Source organism: Chaetodon auriga, chromosome 5, assembly GCF_051107435.1.
Source record: "Chaetodon auriga isolate fChaAug3 chromosome 5, fChaAug3.hap1, whole genome shotgun sequence".
Lineage (NCBI taxonomy): Eukaryota > Metazoa > Chordata > Actinopteri > Chaetodontiformes > Chaetodontidae > Chaetodon > Chaetodon auriga.
In genome coordinates this window covers 29,433,425-29,455,000 of record NC_135078.1, presented here as the reverse complement: position 1 = coordinate 29,455,000, position 21,576 = coordinate 29,433,425, and the positions used below count along the sequence as shown (strand labels likewise).

Here is a 21,576-nt window from a genome sequence, read left to right as displayed (position 1 = left end):
CTGCTCCGAGAAACATGGACCCAGAAATGTCAAAGGAGTCACCAAGAGCAAGAACATCCTCAAAATTCAGCATCTGGCCCGATGTTGTTCCTCATGTTAGTCAGGACTGAAGGTTCGCAGGCAGACCAGGTGTCAGTATCTGATCTGGATTAACACGTTACAAGTGGATCCAGTTTAAACTCACAACTCTCTGATCTGATTTTGTGCTTTCAGGTTCTGCTCAAGGATCAGACGACCAGCTGAACTCTTCAGGTGTGACTGAGATGGACCTGGATCTGAGGCGGTCCAGACCGGGCCAGGCCAGTCTGCTTCTGGATGCTTCTCCTGACACTATGCTGGTTTATGGAGCACTGACACTTCCAACATGTCGGACGGGGATTCACCGGCTGTAGAGGAACAGGCAGCTGCAGAGGAAGCTCCTGGTCCCAGTCCCGGTCCCGGTCCCCCTCCCCTGGCAGAGAAGGCCCTGTCGGAGGCCTTTGCCCGGTTGCGGTACCGGGACACGTCCCTGCTGATCTGGCAGCAGCAGCAGCAGGATCTAGAGGCGGCCCCCCCCTCCACCTACCTGAACCGCAGCCAGTCAGCCTGGTACAGCAGCTTCGGGAACCAGGCCGTACTGGTCCGGGACAAGAGGGGCCTTGAGGAAGCAGAGGGACGGTCCAGGATCTGCAGGGTCATGTAGACAGAAACCAGTAACCTGAACAGACTGGCTGGATTTTAACCAGTCTGTGATTTTTTTAGTGAATTTAAACATGATTTAAGTTTCTGTAACACTTTAGTTTACAGGTCACTTCCTGGAAATAATGACATTTGAGACTTTGGGGCACCTGGATTAAACGACGACGCTTTCACACTCAAACTCAAACGTTTTAACTGATCCGTTCAAATCAAAACTGATTTTCTGACCTCGTTTCCTCCGAGGCCTGAAAGTCTCCACAAGAAAAACATCACAGTATTATCGCAGTATTATCGCAGTATCATTGCAGTATTTTCACAGTATGGTCGCAGTAATACTGATGTACTTCAAACCCTGTGCTTCATGCAGTAGCCTGGTGTTTCTTGTTCTGGGTTTGATTAAAACGTGTTGTCAATACAAACAGTGAAGTTCAGGTTTTCTACCTGACAGGTGAAGGTGTGACACTCACCTTCCTCAGCAGTCTGCTCCTCTCTGCACTGAAGGATCTTGGGATGGATTGTGGACTGCGGTAACTCTGACCTGATGGTGGCGCTACCTGTCAGGACATCACCACAAGGTTCAACCTTTCCAGCGGTTCACTCATCACATTCCCATCAGCCACTTGGCTAACGTTAGCATGCTAACATGGCCAGCACTTGTCAAATGTCAGCATGTAGATGAAGTTCAGCCCACAGAGCTGCTAGCATGGCTGCAGACCTGCTCCCACCTGAAAACACACCTGTGCAGGTGTGAAGGAAGGGACTCACCTGAGGGCAATCAGCAGGTCCTCACAGGGTAAACCTGGATCCAGGTCCTGACGTGGACGCGATGGTAAGAAGTGAACGAGCCGTGGAGTCAGTTTACGTGTTTATTTATGAAAACAAAGGAACTCAGAAAATAAGGATCCCGTATCAGTAATTACATCAAAGGTTCACCTGTTGTTGTCGTTCGTCCTGCAGGTCGATCTAAACCTCAGACAGCTACTATACAGCTACTATACAGTGCTCAAACATACGGAAGAAAGAACGTACGGCCGGAGTGCATGCAAATACATAAAATCACTTTTTCCTTTTTCTTATTAAAATACAAAAATTAACTATTAGCATCAAAGCTCGACCATCAACTAAAACAAACAGGAGGGTTACTGTGGCGACGAGCTGTCCATCTGTCTGTCTGTCTTCACCCCGACCCACCAGGTATCGATTAGTCTGGAAACTGTCCCAAATCAAACCAAACGCCTGGCTTCAGCTTCCCCACACCTTTAGAGACACCTTTAGATGACGATGACGAGGCCGTCCCCATGACAACCAAGCAGCTACAGCTGATGAAGGCCCCGGAAATGTGTTTATTGGTTTAGTCAACGAACGCATTCGGTTTGACACGAAACAGGAAGTCCTCCCATTGTTGAGTCTTCACAGAAAAAAGAACTGTAATCAGTGAGAATCATCAAATTAATTCCTATCAATCAATCAATCAATTAATCAATTATCCAGATTCATTCCTGCTGTGAAGCTGCTGAACCTGAACGCATCATTAACCAATAAGCAGCCAGGATCAGTGTCTTTAACCCCAATAATCTAACCAATCACAGAGGAGGCAGCAGGACCTCACAGAATCCCTGATCCAGACCAGAACCCATGTGGTCCTGAGTCCTGGTCTCACTGTCCAATTCCAGTGTGTGAAGGTTCTGACCTCAGCACGTCACTCAGAGGTCAAAGGTCGGATACGAGGACAGCGTCAACAAGAGGGGCTCGTTTCAGACTGACAGGTGAGGAGTGTTTGAGAGGACACTTGACTTCATCTGATTGGTTCCAAATGATTGATTGATCTGATCAGCAGCATCTGATCAACAGAAACAAGTTGAGGTTAGGAAAGAAGCCAAAGTGACCCCCCCCCCCCGGTGCTGAGTTCAAAACCTGCAGGAAAGTTTCTGCTGTGGAAACCTTCAGGGACACACTGAACACAGCACAGCTTTCCTGTAACCGACCAATCAGAGCACAGCTGGAAACAGACAGCACAGATGGAAGCTCGTCAGCGGACGCCATCTGAAGCCTGAACCAGGTCAAAGGTCAAAGGTCCGGTCCAGAACGAGCAATCCCACATCCTCCTGAGCGCTGTCGAGGTGTCGGCTGCGTCCCAAACGTAAGAAAACGAGTTTGAGTGAAGGAATCAGCTGATTGCAGCTCGACTCCAACAAACCAATCAGGTGAGTTCCAGGCTGTGTCACCACACTCGAGGCGGCTTCTTCAGGTAAAATAAAAATGTTGTTTGAGCCAATCAGATCAAACTTTATTAAAAAGATTCAAATTAAAGCAAAAACTGCAGCGAACGTCCTGAATCAGGTGATTTTACATCGTTTGACAAACAATTCCCTCGTTTGAGGAGAGCGATCAGACTGAAGCTCCGGTCTGGTTTTTACTTCACGTTCATGAACAAAATCATTTTAACACAGAAACGGACGCCTGCCTCGTCCCACCTCGTCCCGCCCACGCCCTGTCTCCATTTGGACATTTCAAAGAGAAACTCGTACTAAAAGCAAAGCGCAGAGCCTGAAAGTGACGTCCAGGTTTTCGGGATCCTCCCTCCGACCTCGACGCTCCTTTAGAGTCACAAACAGCTAAAAGAATCAACGTTAAAGGATCGGAGACATGTTCAGCTCCGAGCTGGACTGTCGGTCCGGTGGGGGCTGTTACAGTATGAGTGGTTTTGATTGACAGGGGTCTGGGGGGCAAAGACAGTTTCATACCAAGAACCTTATAAGACACAAGTTTAGCACACAACCTGAAAATCAGAGGACAGAAAATAAAGGAAATGTAGTGTTAAAAAATCCGTCCGTCTCGCTCTCTGCTGACAGAGCCAGCGCTGGTTGACCCCGGGGACACGCGGTGGGTTGTGGGTTTGAGTTGCAGGACCGGCAGAGGACAGGTCTGGGTTCTCAGAGGGTTTCACTGAACAGAGGTCTGGATCCAGAGCGCCTGCAGAGACCTGAACCCTGCTGCAGAGAGAAAATCCACCTGGTGGTGCTGAAGTCCTGCTGGACTTTGGCGCAGTAACACTTTACAGCACACTTCCAGTCAGCATCCCATTTCTCTTCAGAATGGTAACCGTGACGACGCTTCCAGCCTCAGCCTGAATCAGCTGCTTCCACCTCTGATCACATGACACATCGCCCTGAACGAGACGTTTCCAGGACTCTTCTCCCCACAGGAAGCGGCTCAGGTTCAGACACCTGCAGCAGCTCAACAACCTGTTCTCACTCTGCACACCTGAACTGGACTAAAATGAACAAAATGACATCATAAAAATATAAATAAGTGTCAAAAGCAACATTAAGAACAGAGAGCTCCATCACATCCTGCAGTCCGCTCCACCAAGCCCACATCTGGAAACACCTCTCACTCAGCTAACCACCCACCTGTCAGCCTCAGGTGTGCTTTCCTTTCACCTGTCCACCTGGAAGCATCACTGGGTCTGCTGTCACACCTTAGCTTCAGGTGATCTGTCCCCACGCTGATACAGGCTAGCTCACCGGCTAGCTAACACGCAGCACAACGTTCAGCCAAGTTACCTGAACAGACAAGCAGCAGCGGTGAAGAACGACAAGCCTCGCCTCGCCCCGCCTCGCCTCGCCTGCGCGTCTCTACGACGTGTCATGTCAGCCAGCCGATCACCAGCGTTATTAGAAGCCGGGACAGACGTGCTGCATGCTTATTCGTATCTGCCACTGAATGAAGCTGCTGGGTCGGAGCGATGAAGGTCTGGGGGTTGGGCGTCCAGCCCAGCACGTCTCCTTACAGCAGTCTCAGTGATGGACACAGGTGAGGCAGCTGATGGACAGGTGTGGACCCGATCAGTCACAGTCCACTACAGGACCACATCATGATTTTAAAGACAAGCTTTGGTCTGGAGGCCAGATGCTGGACTGTGAAACGGACTGTGGATCATTTACTGACATCTTTCAAACTCACTGCACCAATAAATGAAGACAGAACGAGACGACGACACGAAACCAGAGCGAGTTTTCTCTCTGCAGCGAGACTCGAGTCTCCTTCAGCCGATTCACCGAGCTCTGACATTGATGCCGACGTCTGCAAATATTTGACCGTAATTCATCTGAACTGGATCATCTGCAGTCTGAGGACGACGCGGTCTGGAAAGAACCTCCGTGGCCTGTGACGCTCTGAACGTCATCTCACAGACGTCGCGCCTTCGAGACGACGACTCTGAGGACACTCTTTGAGGACGACCCGCTTCAATTCCATCAACTTCTCAAAGCTTACTTGGGAGCAAAACCCACTGAGATCACCCTCTCCTTCTCTCCCATGATGCTGTATGGATGCTTCTGGAATGTTTTCAGAGGTCAGGGGTCACAGCCGGCCATCCAAGAGGAGGAGGAAGAGGAGGAGGAAGAAGAAGAAGAAGAAGAAAGCCTCCACAGCAGCAATACTTGAATGTTCAGAGAAGACCAGTACGATCCACAGACAGACAGACAGACAGGCTGCCCGTCTCTCCCTCCAGTCCTCTTCTCTCACTGGGAAGTTTTTGTTTTCTTCTTCTTCTTCTTCTCTGTTTGCATTCCTCCAGGGGAAAAAAAAAAAAAAAAAAAAAAAAGACACTAGGAGCTAAAAAACAGGTCAGCCTATTTACATACAGTCTCCGAGTCTGGGCGTGTGTGTGTGTGTGTGTGTGTGTGTGTGTGTGTGTGTGTGTATCTCTGTCTTTGTTTGTGTGGGTGTTTGTTCAGGATGGAAGTTTACATGGATGTGTGTGTTTGTCTCTATCTGCATGTGTGTAAACTGAGTTCCTGTGTGTACTCTGGATAAACCTCTGTGTGTGATATGAGTGTATGTGTGCGTGTGTGCGTGTGTGTGTGTGTGTGTGTGTGCGTGTGTGTGCGTGTGTGTGCGTGTGTGTGCGTGTGTGTGTGTTCAGTCTGTGTCGGAGGAAGAGGAGGTTCCTGTTGAGGAGCTGTCATCGGAGGAGGACGAGGAGCTGCCACTCAAACGACTAGCCCCACCTCCTGAGGCCCCGCCTCCTGCTGCCTTCTCTGGACAGAGAGAGAGACAGGTAGAGAGAGAGAGACAAGCAGAGAGAGAGAGAGAGACAGGTTAATAAACAGGTCCAGAGTCACTGATGTCACACAGGACCACACTGGCCTGCTAGCAGTTAGCAGGAGCAGCTGGATCCAACAGATCACCAGATCACGAGCAGAGAATCCCTCTCGGCCGTCCCAGACTTCCCAGTGGTTCGGACCAATCAGCGTCCATGAGGAACTGCTGGTAGCAACGGGCAGCTGAGGTCCAGCAGCGTGACGCTGACTGTGTCCCCCCGGCAGAGACGTGACATCACCGTCTCCGCCACAGGACCGAACCTTGAAGCTGCATGTACACACCGTCACACACAGTGCATGCACTGACACGCACACGCACGCACACGCACACACACACACACACACACACACACACACACACACACCGTGTCTGTACTGCTGCACAGCGAGCGAGTGGCGTGCTGATGACATCGCAGCGTGGAGATGCTTCGTCATCTTTTATTCTTCTCTGTATTTTGTTTTCCTCTCTATCGTTGACGTGTCTTCTGAAAGTGTCCGTCTGACCTCGCAGGTTTCCACAGAGGACGTGTTTACCATCCAGCTTGTGTGTAACAGTATTGTAGTAGTACTTTGACACTCAGTCCACCGTTGGCACAGTGTACACAGCAGTAGTACATTAGTACACATTACTTACGCAGTAGCTTCCTCTGCTTCTTCTGCAGGCAGGACTTGACGTAGCGCTCCAGCTCTCGGAGCGTGGAGGGTTTGAGGGTCTCGAAGTCGATCTCGATCTCGTCGGGGTTGGAGTCCCTCAGCGACGGCTCTCTGGACTGGATGATGTGGACGACGCGGCCCAGCTTCTCCCCCGGCAGCCGGTTTATATCCAGACTCAGCTGGCGCTTCTCATCGTATGACATCGGCAGGGATGACTCCTCGCCGTCGTCTCCGTTGGCCGAGCCACCACCTGACGCCTTGCTGCCTTTCTTAGGTTGCCTGGAAACACAGAGGAGGACTCTGATTGGTCAGACTCTCAATCTGAATTCAGTCCAAAGAGACGTGGTAACTCTTTGAAAAGAAGAAAAGGAACGGATCGGCTGAACTGTACCTCGTGGCAGGCACCGTGCTGTTGGCTTTCCTGGCCGGTGCTTTCTTCTGATTGGCTGGTTTAGGCTGCTGAGCAGCGGCCTTGGGCTTCTTCTCTTCCTCCATCTTGCCCTTGTTCCCTTTGTCTTTGTCCTTGTCTTTCTTCTTCTCCTTGTCTTTCTTCTCTTTCTTCTTCTTTGGCTTGCTGACCGGAGCCTGGGACAGGACGGCCAGCTGCTCGTGCACCGCCTTCAACTGGTGGAATATACTAATTATCAATACCTCTAACTTCTAATCAATATTTGGGAACGCCTTCAACTGGTCAATTATCATAGCAATCAGTATCTAAAATCACATTATTATGTAAAATCAGTCATTGTTAAAGCAAAATAACCCTTTAAAAGAAACTACAATCAACACAAAACTTTCATTAAATGGACAATGATATTAAAGAAGAAAACCAGGATGTTCTTGACCTGTGATTGGTCGGCAGCACCAACCTGCTCCTGTAGCTCAGCCAATCGCGTGGCTCGCTCCTCCTCTGAGTCGGAGGATTCGTCGGAGGAGGAGTTGTTGCTGCTGTCAGAGGAGGCGGTGCTTTTACTGACCAATGGCGTTGTAGATGGGACAGATGCCTCCAGGCCCTCATCTGGGATCTTAGCAAAACGCATCTCGAACACATCCTGACGACAGAGAGATGATCGTTGAGGTGGATGATCGGTGAGGCGGATGTAAGGTGGATGGATGATCAGTGAGGTGGATGAAAGGTGGATGATCAGTGAGGTGGATGAAAGGTGGATTTACGATCTGTGAGGTGGATGTAAGGTGGATGGATGATCAGTGAGGTGGATGAAAGGTGGATTTACGATCAGTGAGGTGGATGTAAGGTGGATGGATGATCAGTGAGGTGGATGAAAGGTGGATGATCAGTGAGGTGGATGAAAGGTGGTTGGATGATCAGTGAGGTGGATGAAAGGTGGATGATCAGTGAGGTGGATGAAAGGTGGATGGATGATCAGTGAGGTGGATGAAAGGTGGATGGATGATCAGTGAGGTGGATGAAAGGTGGATTTACGATCTGTGAGGTGGATGGATGATCAGTGAGGTGGATGTAAGGTGGATGGATGATCAGTGAGGTGGATGTAAGGTGGATGGATGATCAGTGAGGTGGATGTAAGGTGGATGGATGATCAGTGAGGTGGATGAAAGGTGGATGGATGATCAGTGAGGTGGATGAAAGGTGGATGATCAGTGAGGTGGATGAAAGGTGGATGGATGATCGGTGAGGTGGATGTAAGGTGGATGGATGATCGGTGAGGTGGATGAAAGGTGGATGGATGATCAGTGAGGTGGATGAAAGGTGGATTTACGATCTGTGAGGTGGATGTAAGGTGGATGGATGATCAGTGAGGTGGATGTAAGGTGGATGGATGATCAGTGAGGTGGATGAAAGGTGGATGGATGATCAGTGAGGTGGATGAAAGGTGGATTTACGATCTGTGAGGTGGATGTAAGGTGGATGGATGATCAGTGAGGTGGATGTAAGGTGGATGGATGATCAGTGAGGTGGATGAAAGGTGGATGGATGATCAGTGAGGTGGATGAAAGGTGGATGGATGATCGGTGAGGTGGATGAAAGGTGGATGATCAGTGAGGTGGATGAAAGGTGGATGGATGATCGGTGAGGTGGATGTAAGGTGGATGGATGATCGGTGAGGTGGATGTAAGGTGGATGGATGATCAGTGAGGTGGATGTAAGGTGGATGGATGATCAGTGAGGTGGATGAAAGGTGGATGGATGATCAGTGAGGTGGATGAAAGGTGGATGATCAGTGAGGTGGATGAAAGGTGGATGATCGGTGAGGTGGATGTAAGGTGGATGGATGATCAGTGAGGTGGATGTAAGGTGGATGGATGATCAGTGAGGTGGATGAAAGGTGGATGGATGATCAGTGAGGTGGATGAAAGGTGGATTTACGATCTGTGAGGTGGATGTAAGGTGGATGGATGATCAGTGAGGTGGATGTAAGGTGGATGGATGATCAGTGAGGTGGATGAAAGGTGGATGATCAGTGAGGTGGATGAAAGGTGGATGATCAGTGAGGTGGATGAAAGGTGGATGGATGATCGGTGAGGTGGATGTAAGGTGGATGGATGATCGGTGAGGTGGATGTAAGGTGGATGGATGATCGGTGAGGTGGATGTAAGGTGGATGGATGATCGGTGAGGTGGATGAAAGGTGGATGGATGATCAGTGAGGTGGATGAAAGGTGGATTTACGATCTGTGAGGTGGATGATCAGTGAGGTGGATGAAAGGTGGATTTACGATCTGTGAGGTGGATGATCAGTGAGGTGGATGAAAGGTGGATTTACGATCTGTGAGGTGGATGATCAGTGAGGTCACGGAGGCTGTGGAGGTTGGAGGTACCTGCAGCTTGCGGGCCATGGCCACCACCTCGTGGTCTGGAGGATTGTACTTGTAACAGTTGGAGAACATTAACCTGACATCGGTGGCAAAGCTCTGAGGATCACTGTATTCTCCCTTATCCATCTTTTTCTGTGGGGACAGAGCAGAGACATTAAACATGTGGAGCCAGCGCTGACGGCTCTGAAGGTCTCAGCGTAGTCTGAAGGCTGCAAACTGGTGCCCTCATCTAACCAGAGTCAGAACAAATCTACAATCTGCAGACAGTAAAGTCACACAGAAGGTGGACGCAGGACGAGTTGTACTGAGGACTTTCTTATTGAGTGTCACAGCAGTCGCTTCGGTCACGACGCCGATCGGCAGCACTGTAACGGTTTGCCTGAGGCGGCCACAGGATCGGCTCCTAAAAGCAGTCTTAGTTCATGCTGTCTGCTTTGGCAGCCAGTCAAACCTTCATGACGTAGTGTACCCGGATGTGCTGCTCTCCTGCTAGACGAAATCTCAAAGGTCTAAAGGTGCTGCAGACAGCTGTCGAACAGTGTCGCAGTTCAAAGGTCATCCGCTGAGCTGTGACCTCACAGCTCCTCTCCTGATTCTAAATCTGACCCCGTTGTGATGTCATGGCACAGTGTTTAGTGCGCGACGGTGTCATGCGTGTATTACCCGGACAGTGCTGAGGTCCATGGGGTGTTTGATGATGTCGTGGTAGTCGTGCAGCTCCAGTGCCTCGGCGTCCACCGGCTTGTAGAAAGGCCAGGCGTAGGCTGCGTGCTTCTTAGAGAGCATGTCCTTCAGGATGGCGTCGCAATGTTTCATCTGTTCACCCAGCTTACCGCCCTTCCTTCCCCCGGCTCCCCCTCCACCAGCTCCCACGTCACCCCCCGCCACCTCCTCACCCGTCTCCCTACGGGTCTTAGCCGGGCGGGCGGCGGCCTCCCGGCGCGACGAGCCTAGTTTGGCCGGTTTGGTGTCCTGAGCGGACGGAGAGTCGGCTCGACCGGCGGAGATGGCCGACGTAGTGGGAGTGGTGGTGTCGGCTTTCCTCTTCACACCTTTCTTCTGTTGGGGAGACAGACAGGTATGATGACAGACAGACAGACAGGTATGATGACAGACAGACAGACAGGTATGATGTAAGACAGGGAAAGAGAAGCACACGGTGCAGACACAGTTTTAGAGAAATGTGTTAAAAGGGACAGACGGGTAAAGAGACAGGTAAGAAGAGACAAGCAGGAAGAGAGACAGACAGACAGACAGACAGACAGACAGACAGACAGGCAGATAGACAGGCAGACAGACAGACCGGCGGAGAGACGGGCAGATAGACAGGCAGACAGACAGACCGGCGGAGAGACGGGCAGATAGACAGGCAGACAGACAGACCGGTGGAGAGACGGAAAGGCAGACAAAAAGTCTCATATTTCGGGTCATGTGATGCTGTTACCTTGACAACAGGCTGCGCAGATGGCATCATGGCAGCCGGCGGCTGCGGTGCAGAGACCGGGGGTGTGGTCTGAACAGGTGTGGGCATGGTGGAGATGACAGGTGTCTGAGAGGGCGAGGGCGAAGGATAGGAGGGTGGAGGGGAGGCTGAAGACTCCGCCTGCTGACTCACTAAGACAGAGACACAGACAGAGTACTGTCAGTACTGGAATGTAGTGCAAGTACTGCTGCAGTTCAACACAGTTAGTTAATAAATACATGAAAACACCTGATTTTCACCTCAGTCACCTGATGTGCAAAGAGACAGTGAAACGTTACTGACTGCACCTTTAAAACCACACACTCTACGCCACCTTTGACTACAGGAATGTCAAAGTATGTGACGTACTGCAGTACAATGCAAGTTAGTAAATACATAAAAAGGTAAACAGAAAACATCCAAATGTAACGCGCACACACACACACACACGCGCACACACACACACACACACACGCGCGCGCGCGCACACACACACACACAGTTTTCACAGCAGCACCAAAATGACGTCTGCACTTCCACATAAACAAAACATTAAAGAGGAGAAGTCGCACCTCAAAGATGCATTTGTCTCATATTGTCCTGGATGTCACTAAAGGGTCGACATCACTGACAGCTGCTTCGTCTCTCAGTCCACACTGAGACTGCACTGCTGTCCAGACTGGGACACACTGACGCCAGTCACCACCAGACAGTGCCCACCATGTCACTCAGCCTTCAGCAGTGCACCCGTAGTAGTAGTAGCAGTAGCAGTAGTATTACTGCAGTGGTGTGCCTGTAGCGGCAGTAGTAGTAGTACTGCAGTGGCATACCTGTAGCATAGTAGTACTGCAGTGGCGTACCTGTAGCATAGTAGTACTGCAGTGGCGTACCTGTAGCGGCAGTAGTAGTAGTAGTACTGCAGTGGCGTACCTGTAGCGGCAGTAGTAGTAGTAGTAGTAGTACTGCAGTGGCGTACCTGTAGCGGCAGTAGTAGTAGTAGTAGTACTGCAGTGGCGTACCTGTAGCGGCAGTAGTAGTAGTAGTAGTACTGCAGTGGCGTACCTGTAGTCGCAGCAGCAGGCTGTTTGCTCTTGTTCTTGCCTTTGGGAGCTGGAGGCAGCAGAGCAACTTCTTCTTGAGGCATCTGAGCGACTTTCTGCAGGAAGATTTTCTCTAAAGCTTGAGCCATCAACACGATGTCGTCTGTGGGCTGAAAGACACAAACACAAACTGTTTCTTAGACGCTGTCTGAGACATCTGAGGTGTGATATTTAGAGTGCGTTTGCAGGTAACTGGAACTCTTCAGCAACATCAAGTGGCAGCCATGACACACTGCTATCCTCCTTCCATAGCCCTCAGTGTGATACCAAGACTTGACCACCTGCACTGATGGCAGCAGAGCACACCTGAGGCAGCAGGTCAGGGTGAACAGTATCAGTCAAGTATTCCTCACTGCATCTTTAAGTGCAGTCGGGTGTGTTCGTACCTTGTTGTAGATGTAACAGTTGGTGAACATGGTGTTGAAGTCCTGCATGGCCTCACTGGCGCTCCAGTAATAATTGTTCTCCAGACGCTTCTTGATGGTTCCCATGTCCATCGGGTTCTTGATCACCTTGTGGTAGTCCTGGAAGCATGGCCGTGGTTAGCTTAGCTTAGCTTAGCTTAGCATGAAGACTCATTAACACTTTAGACCTCCATCGTTCGCCGTGTACAAAACTGAAATGTGAGAAACGGCGTGGAACTATTTCTCATGACAGTCGGTGCAGTGACTTACCGCCAGGCAGAGCTTGATGGCGTCGACCGGTTGGTAGAAAGGCCAGGCGAACTGATGCTTCCACAGAGTCTTCACCACCACGTTCTGCATGTACTGCAGCTGGTTGGTCTTTCTGATGGACACAAACACATGAGCACATCACACAGCTGCAGGAGGACGCGTGTCTGCAGATGTCTGTCTCAACTCGTCTCTGGCTCTCAACACTCAAATCCACTTCCTCATGTGTTTTGTCCGTTGATTGTGCACAGCACATCTCGTCTGGGTTGATGTTGTGGCTCATTTGGGATGTGATTTAAAGGCGGAGTCAGCTGTACTGCTCGTCATAATCACGGCATGATACGGACCTTAAAGTAAGGTGTCCAATCACAACGTGCACAGCTTGTGTCATGAGGACGGTCTGTGTGAGGCTGATCTGCAGAACATTGTCAGTGATGATGGTGGACAGGGATCACAGCACACAGTCACCTGTCCCGTCTGTGGACGTCTGATAGAGTATATGTGATGTGTCCAGTGTCCTCTCAGTGTTTCTTTTTTTTTTTTAAATGGTGCTTCATCCTTGGACTGTAGTCAGGAAGCCCTTTGTGTAAATAAGTGTCTAATTATTATTAATTTATAAACCAAATCCCTTTTTCCTTATGAATCATATGAACACAAACAGGGAGCTATAATTTTACCTGCAGACTGAACTTTTACACCTAAACATATGATTTAAAGTCAGCGGAGTTGGTCTGGATTATGATTATCATCAGTCCATCACAACATACTCGACCCCCTTTCACTGGTAGAACCACGAGGAGTCTTTGGACTGTGACTGACTGCTGCTGAAGTTCAACGTTTCATCTCACGTTTTGGTCCATTTTACTTTAACAGTGCAGCATCGTGTTTGCAGAGACAATGGCTGCAAAGTAAAAAAGTACCTTTTGCCAGTATTTCCTCTAAGTGTTTGACTCACACACAGTTGAGCTCCCAGAATTCATTGTTTTGATGTCGGCTTCCTATTCACGATTACCCAGCTCTCTGAACAATGTTTGACACACATTGAAACTGCTGAGCTCAATCCCAAACCTTAAACCTCTGCAGGCAAAACAAGCTAGAAAGACCAAATTAAGTCCAGGACCGAGTCCAGAGACCGAGTCCAGAGACCACGCCACCCTGTGCCCCATCAGACAAAGATCTAAAGATCCTGGTTTGCTTTCAAGGAGACAGGGATGTTGCTGCCACGAGGGTGTGTTCACAGCCGTCCATAAAGTACCCTTTGACTGTTAACATGACTCTGAACATCACGGAGCCCCCCACCCCACCCCCGGCTCATTCTCAGCTGGATGGAGGAAAACACTGAAATCCTTTTCCAGCACATCTTTCTTTTTCTCCTATTGTCCGTGTTCTCGTGACAGCCCTGTGCAGGTGTCAGCTTCAGGTGTGTTAAGGTGTTTCCTACCTGCCAGGTTTGGTGGGATTGGTGACCTCAGGTGGGGGCGGGTTGGTGAGGGTAGGGGGGCTGGGGGGCGCAGCCTCGGGGGCGTCCGACATGGTGGACGACGGTGACGCAGCAATGCACCGTGGGACGGTAGTGTCTGACCTGAAGGTGAAAAAACAACTCCCTCTGTGGTCTGAGGGGGTGTGTGTGTGTGTGTGTGTGTGTGTGTGTGTGTGTGTGTGTGTGTGTGTGTGTGTATGTGAGGGCACACAGGTGTGTGTGTTCGTGTGTGCTCAGTTCAGGTGTCGTTGGTGTTGATTCTTCAGCTCGATGTTTCTCCTGAGGAGACAAACTCCCATTGCACGACCTGAGGGAGAGAGGAGACACACCGTTAGCATCGTTAGCTCCCAACAACAGGAAAAATCATCTTTTCCAACGTTTTAGCTCTCAGACTGTAAAAGCTTCAGTTTCACCCACGTGTCATCGATCAATCGATCGATCGATCAGGTCTACAAAGGTGCACAGTGGAAAACGTAGCAGCTCTACATTCTGTGTGTGGTTTTGAGACCTTTGACTTTACTGATCGGCACATTAATCAATATATAAAATAACCGTTAGTTACTTTCAATGTTTGTTTTTCTGGCCTGTTTTATCCACTGCAACATATTCACTACGCACAGAGATTAAAAATGAGAATCGCATTCCTCTTGTACAGTTTGTAAACAGCAGACACACACGGCTGCCGCCATCCATGGAAGAAGGCTTTGACCTCCAGCGACGCCTTCCACTCGTCTTTCCTGTTGGACCTTCAGAACTGTTTTCAATCTATGGAATAAAACTGAGGCCTTTTCTTTCTGCGAGGCTCGACTCAGGTTTTAGTTCTGCTAACCATCAACCACCCACATACCTGTTTAGTACATATGCTGTTCTTTATCTCATTGTAACAAACCTTTCCTGCATCCTCACCACAAAATTCAGCGTCAGACGTTTGCAAAGGAACGTCCAAACGGCCCTGATGCATTCTGGGAACAAGTCCTGTGGACTGATGAAGTTCAAACAGAGCTCCCTGGACACAATGAGCAAAGCTCTGTTTGGAGGAAAAGGTGCAGAATTTCATGAAGAGAACTCGTTTCCAACTGTCCAGCGAGCTTTGGGCTTGTGTTAGATGGTGGACGGTGGATGGTGGACGGGGGACATTTCACTGGTCGAGCAAAGAATGGATTCAATCAAATACCAACAAATTCTGCAATCACGCATCACAGCGTCTGTAAAGAAGCTGCAGGTGAAGAAAGGAAGACTTCTACAACAGGATACTGGTCCCAGACACACCTCAAAATCCACAATGAGCCACCTCAAGAGGACCAGGCTGAAGGTTCTGCCGTGGCTCTCACAGTCCCTGAATCAAACATGGTCTACAGTCTGTGGCTTGACCTCCAAAGAGCGGAACAGGTAAGACGAGCCAAGAAACTCACAGAACTCGAAGCTTTTTGGAAGGAAGAATGAGCAAAAATCCCCAAAGAAGACCTGAAAGACTCTCAGCTGCATACAAAACGCCTTTACAAGCTGAAGCCGGGGGGGAACTAAACACTGACCATGGAGGGGCTTCTTCCATCTACGTCATTTTGAACCTGTGGAAGATGGAAATAAAGACATAATCCTGCTTTAAGTATTGAAGAAATGTGTCGTCTTTAACTTCATGCTGCTTGGACGTCGGGTCAACGCCACTCACGGCTGTTCAACAAACAACTGGTTGAAAAAGGTGAAACCAGCAAAACCAGCGTGGTAGAAGACCATCAGTGATGACGCGCTGTATCCAATCACATGGTAGCCTACATCCAATCACACTGTATGTTTACAACAAGTGACACTGATGAACTCGGCTTCATGAAAACACATTTGAACAAAAGGTCACTGATACTCCAAAAGTCCAGCAGGATGAAGCCAGACCATGCTGATCTTCTCCAAGCTGTTTAACTGGTGTCACTGGGAATACTGGGGCTGCTCGCTCTGCTGCCAGTGCCTTGACCAGATTCAGACCGACCTGTAACAGCTCACAATGAATGATTTTAAAACATGTGGCCGCCACTGGTCAAAGAGACTTCAACCTGTTCCCTCTCAGCTTGTCAGCACCACCGGCTTTTCTTCCTCTGGTTTGTCCCACCTGCTCCACCTTTTCTTCAGGGAACGACAACGACAGGACGGAATCTTACAGGTACCCGAGGATTCACCTGGACTGACAATACAAATGCACTAGATAAGACAGGCCAGAGCACACTGGGGCTGCTGAGGAGACTCCTGGAGACCTTTTTCTACGCCATTCTTCTATGACAGGACCTCGGTCCGCATCCCAAACACACAGCGAGTCAATCTGTGCCCAGCCCAGCCCACCAAAGCTTCCCATTCAGCCCACAGAGAGCTCAAATTCATTTTCATTACTGATATGTGATGGGATCTGGGAAAACCCATCGGATGTCGCCTTGGCACTTTTCCAGGAAAACGTGAAAATAAGTTGAAAGTCAAAATATTGGTGAAATTGGGTTTTCATTAAATTATTATTTTACAACATCTTGTCACAGGTTAGGGTTAGGTTTTATTCCTGAAAATATCTCATTATATTTTGCTTGTTTAATGTGTTAAAAACGTTATTTAAATTAGGCACGCTGTTTGTTGTTATCTCCTACGAATGAAAAGCGAACAGCGCATGAAATGCGGCCCTGACGTGTTAGTCTACACAGTCCACGAAGACGGTTTATCTCTCATAGTTAAGGTGACCTGATGTCCCGCTGTGTGCAGGACAGCCACGCATTTCCATTACTTTTCACACGTCCCGCAAATTGTGATGTTGTCGTGAATTATTATTGACAGTGTCGCTAACGATTCGCGACAACGTCACAATTTGTGGGACGTGTGAAAAGTAATGGAAATTACTAAATGGGACATCAGGTCACCCTCATCATCAAACATTATTGTGACGCCTCAGTCAGATGCTGCGAGACACACAGAGAGACGTCGAAGCTTCAGAGACGGAGAGAGTTTGAGGGAGCTGGTCGTGTTCTGATTTACAATCCTTGACTTTAAACCTGTTTTTCTCAAATTCTGCTCCAAAAAATCCTGCTGATCAGCTGACTTTGAGTGATCATAACACTTGATGCAAACCAGATCTAAAAATAATGAAAACAGATTTGAAAAGAGTTTGAAATAAGCTTCTAGGTGATATTAAAATTTCCAAAAGGTAAAATTTCGATATGTGATCCCATCACATATGCTGATACTGCGATATTAAAACTACAGTGATGGGATCTGACCCTCTTTGTCCACTCCCCCACACACCAACCAGGAGCTTTTCAATCAGGTTTCCTTCCGCACCTTCAATATTTTCATGTTACCAGCTTCTAAACTTTATCTGAAACTTTCTGCAGCAGCTAACCTGCACAGGTGGATTCTGGACTAATTCTGAAGGCAGCTGGCTGACCTTAGGGGCTGTGTGTGTGTGTGTGTGTGTGTGTGTGCATGGTCAATCACGCCCTGCTGTGGAGAGTCTGTACCTCAAACACCAATTCCCAAAATGGCCGCCATATTAGTACAGGGAAGCGGGCCTCCTAATGCTCCAGTCGATGCCGTCGGTCATTAAAATCATCATAACTCACTTTTAACAGAATTTCAATAGTTTCTAATTTACTGTGAAATATTCACTTCTCGACAAATTTAGCTCTTATCTCATATAACTGAATAAAATCAGCATCTGACTGAAGTGTAATAAACATGCTTTCACGTTTTTCTTCTGTATCTCGACATCAGAATCCACTCTGCTGTTTTCTTTCGACCACGGCATCACATCACTGACGGTCGGGACAGACACCGGTCTGTGCTGGCAGCGGCAGCAGCTCGGCAAAGGATCCACCGTGCACAGGGAGGTGGACATCGTGTCCCGGGTTAGCACCACAGCACTTAACCTCACGTGAGCTTCAAATCAAGATCACGGCACAAATGAAAACCCAGCGAGGGGACAGAGTTTACGGACGGAGCCGAGTGGAATCAGGGTTTCTCCAGACTCACTGTGGACCAGGACCAGGTCTCAGAGAAGATTCGAGGAGACGACTCTAAAGTAATGATGCCGCTCACAGACTCGATCTGTGGTTAATGACGTCAGTCTGAAGCATTCTGGACGGTAATGTTGACTGTGTTTACTGTGTCACTGACTCAGCACACACGCACACACACACGTATGGACTATTTAGAGACACAGGTATTATCATGACACTTTTTCTTCAAACTCTTCTGTAGTTTTGTACCTGATGATTTATTTTCGAATACTTGTTGTCTAGTCTTTACATTTATTGTTGTCCAGTTTTTAAGTTGTTGTCTAGTTCTTATCTTTATATTTCTGCACACTGTTTGTGTAAATCACGAACATGATCAATATGAATTCAACCTAAATGAAGTCGTATGTATGATGAGGAAGGTTAATATCCAGATGTTCTGCTCTGCGCTTTCACATTCTGGACGAAAACAGAAAATGTTCGTGTTTCTCGCCGAGGTTTGGACGGCGTCCTGCGCAGCATTAACGTCAGTCACATGTCTGTTTCAGAGGTGAACTGAACTACTCGCGGTTGTTTTTAGAGACACTAACAGATGCTTTATACCCGTCTCACTAAAATTTCCACCTTTGTATCGCCGCTGAACGTCCAGCCTGCCGTGAGCGCTCAGCATGTCTTTCATGACTGATATAAATATAACTCTATGCGTTACATTAACGCTCAACTGGGACTTCTTTCTGAAAAACAGTATTGTGTTTCTAACAATAACAGACTTGTGTATATATATTTAAATTGATATTTTTTATGCTCTTATTTTAGTAGATGTGTCATGCACCAATTTCACCAGAAAAAATTCCTCGTATGTGTAAAAGCATTCTTGGCAATAAAGCTTTTTCTGATTCTGATTTCTGATTCTGATGAGGCCGTGGACCGGTCATGTGACAGTGACTTTACTTTATCTCAGCACGGGACCAAAGCGCCGCCAATAACAGGAACGCACGCGCTCAAACGAAGCATCGCGTAACGGACCGCCGGCCTCGAGCGTCCAGACACCGTGTTTACAGGCAGCCGATTGGCAGACGTGCAGAGATCAGTTCACCGCGAGCTCTTCATCCATATAACAAACTACCAAAACCAGCAGTGCTCATTGCCAGGCTGTGGCCGGAGGACACTGGGAACTGATCCAGCTCTGAGGAACCAAGAACCCCAAATCAGGTCTGAACCACAGAACTGAACTAGTCTGTGGTGACCTCTGGAGAACCAGTTAGGTCGCTGATCCTTCCAGACCCACATCAGGACTCACCCAACACACGAAAACCTCCACAGGATGTCAACAAGCTGTCAGGCTCACCAAATGGTTTCTACCTGAAAGCACTTCCTCACTTTGCTTCGAGCATTACGTGATCTTCAATAACAACGATCAATTTGAGACATTTCTCACTTCATCTGAGGTGAAAGCATCTTTGATTCGCTGCTTTAAAATCAATTCAAACCATCCTTCAAACAAAACCTCAAACAACTGTCTGTTTCCAATGTTTTAAAGATGATGATTTATTGGTTTATTTCACGGTGACCTTTGACCTCACAAACAATTAAGTATTTTATCGAGACAAATCTCACGAGGAAATGATCAACCAATCGATTCGTTATCAACTAATATTTAGATGATTGTCTCAATTTATTTACTAATCACTTAAAGATATTCAATTCACAGAAATAAATACAGAAAAGGAGCAAATCCTCCAGAACTGGTTCATTTGAGCCTTTTGCAATTAACATAAACTAATTTGTAACTAGTTAATTGATTAAGACAGTCTTTTGACATTTTTATAAGAATTCTTGATGATCATTTACGAGTCAAAACATCCAGTGAAGCTGAATATAACAAACGTGTAAACACGTGGAAACTGAACTGAATGCTGTCTCTGAATTCACAAAAAAAAAACTGTTTTTAATCCATCTGCTGATTTTTTTCTCCACTGATTGATCAATTGTTTAGTCTACTGCAGAAACAATAAAGATCATAATTAACTCAAACCCAACGGAGACATCTTCAAAACCACAAGCTGTTTCTGTCCATTGGTCCAACAACAGCGTTCTATCAGACACGATGAAGGAAGCAGCTGAAACTTTGACCTTCTGCCATTTTTAATTCTTAAAAACAGACAATCGTCAAATCAGTTGATTTCTGTCGATCAATGACCGATCGATCAGTTCATCCTCTCAGACATCTCAAACCTCATAATTTATTACTGCTGTGTGGTGGTCCACATGTGACTTTAAAATGGTTAAATATATGTGAATGTGTGTGATCGACAGCCAGACTGAGATCATGTGAACAGAATCCAGTTGATCAAATCACACAGCTTCATTTGAGCCCGTAAACATCAACCACCTGTGCTCAGGTAAACTCTGTCAACTCTACCGGTGCATTTCTCAACTTCTGTTCTTATTCACCAGCAAACAACTTAAAAAAAAATCACTCAATCACCAAAAATTGATGTTCATGCACGAAAACCTGCCCTCTTCCAGAGTCCAGCACCGGTGTTTTAACCAGGGACCTTAAACCGCATGAAGACTGGACGGACTGAGAAAACACAGCTCAGTTCCGCGTTTAACTCACTGCCCAGCAGCAGGATCAGAGAGCTGAGCCTCCTCTCTGCCTTTCCCACAGCAAACCAACCTTAAACCTGCACTAAACAATCCGGATCACAGTCCGGTCCTGCAGGGATCAACAGATGTGGAGTCCGGCAGCTGCTCGCTCTGCATGCCTGCATGCTCCTGCGGTTCAGTGAGCTAACTGCTAACAGGCACCGCTGCGACCACCAAACTATACAAATCCAGTCAACAGCGACATGATCCACAATGAGACACCTCGAGCTGCTCCTTTACTGCCAAAATGCAGCTGAAAACCAGCGCTAACTCACCAGACTGACCAGGGGCGAATGTTTTACAGGCTAACGAAACATCCCATTTATCTTGCTTTAAAAAGATGGCGGGCAAGCCAAGCAAAATATGAGCTAGGCTGCTAGCTAACCGAGCTAGGCTACTTACCGAAGACGCAAAATGTGATTAAAACTGTTTATAGCGGTTCTGAGGATATCGCAGAGTGTGTTGAAGGGGGTATCTTGACATTTGTTCGCTTATGAGACGCACATGGATCAGATTAATACGGTTACAAATCCAATCTTTGCAGATGTTACCGCTCGGTGTTTGGCTAGCTAATAAGCCGTTAGCCTGTTAGCTGAGCTTTGTCTGAAGGCGCCGAGCGGCCAGCCAGGCTCCGACACACCGACACATTCTGCACGCTCCGGGAAGAACCTCCGCTTCGTTTACCCGCTAATCCCACCGCTACCGGACAGAGAGACGTGTTTACTTTGAGTTTCGGTCCTCCTGTACGTCCAGCGGCGGCCTCCGGTCAGATTTCAGGAAGATTTTTATTTAGCGAAGTAGCATAATAGATGAGTTATCAGCTGTCTACCGTGTGCGCAGGCGCAGTGGTGAGCAGCATCATGGATGTTGTTGTGATCGGATTGGCTGGCCGGGTGACTGAGGCGCTATGATTGGCTGGCAAGGGTTTGCGGAGCTATGATTTGCTGCTGGGGTTTGTGAAACGCTGTGATTGGCCGGAGGGTCATTTGAAGTGCAGTG

The 21,576-nt window shown here is 48.2% G+C and overlaps 2 protein-coding genes across 4 annotated transcripts in view; one reads left to right on the top strand and one right to left on the bottom strand.

Annotated features, from left to right (window-relative positions):
• brd3os (BRD3 opposite strand) overlaps positions 1–1,463 on the top strand; it is a 1,939-nt gene extending 476 nt beyond the window's left edge. The window contains exons 1-2 of one of the 2 annotated variants that reach the window (XM_076729965.1): positions 1–112; positions 214–1,463. The exon at positions 1–112 is cut by the window's left edge and continues 142 nt beyond it. In XM_076729965.1, the coding sequence (XP_076586080.1) occupies positions 365–682 (318 nt within the window). In that variant the 5' untranslated portion in view covers positions 1–112; positions 214–364 and the 3' untranslated portion in view covers positions 683–1,463. The remainder of the gene's footprint in view (positions 113–213) is intronic. The other variant, XM_076729964.1, reaches the window with a different exon arrangement.
• Positions 1,464–1,531: 68 nt separating this feature from the next.
• LOC143320397 (bromodomain-containing protein 3-like) lies at positions 1,532–21,427 on the bottom strand. Of its 2 annotated transcripts, none has more exons than XM_076729962.1 (12): positions 21,302–21,427; positions 13,910–14,255; positions 12,472–12,583; positions 12,184–12,321; positions 11,760–11,907; positions 10,680–10,849; positions 9,899–10,294; positions 9,239–9,367; positions 7,310–7,492; positions 6,832–7,064; positions 6,421–6,719; positions 1,532–5,723 (listed from the first exon to the last, which is right to left on the bottom strand). In XM_076729962.1, exons 2-12 carry the CDS (start codon positions 13,999–14,001, stop codon positions 5,605–5,607), a joined length of 2,019 nt encoding a protein of 672 aa, XP_076586077.1. In that variant the 5' UTR covers positions 14,002–14,255; positions 21,302–21,427; the 3' UTR covers positions 1,532–5,604. The 2 variants fall into 2 exon arrangements, with proteins under 2 accessions (XP_076586077.1, XP_076586078.1); XM_076729963.1 differs by lacking the exon at positions 21,302–21,427 and adding an exon at positions 20,980–21,209.
• Positions 21,428–21,576: the final 149 nt, after the last annotated feature.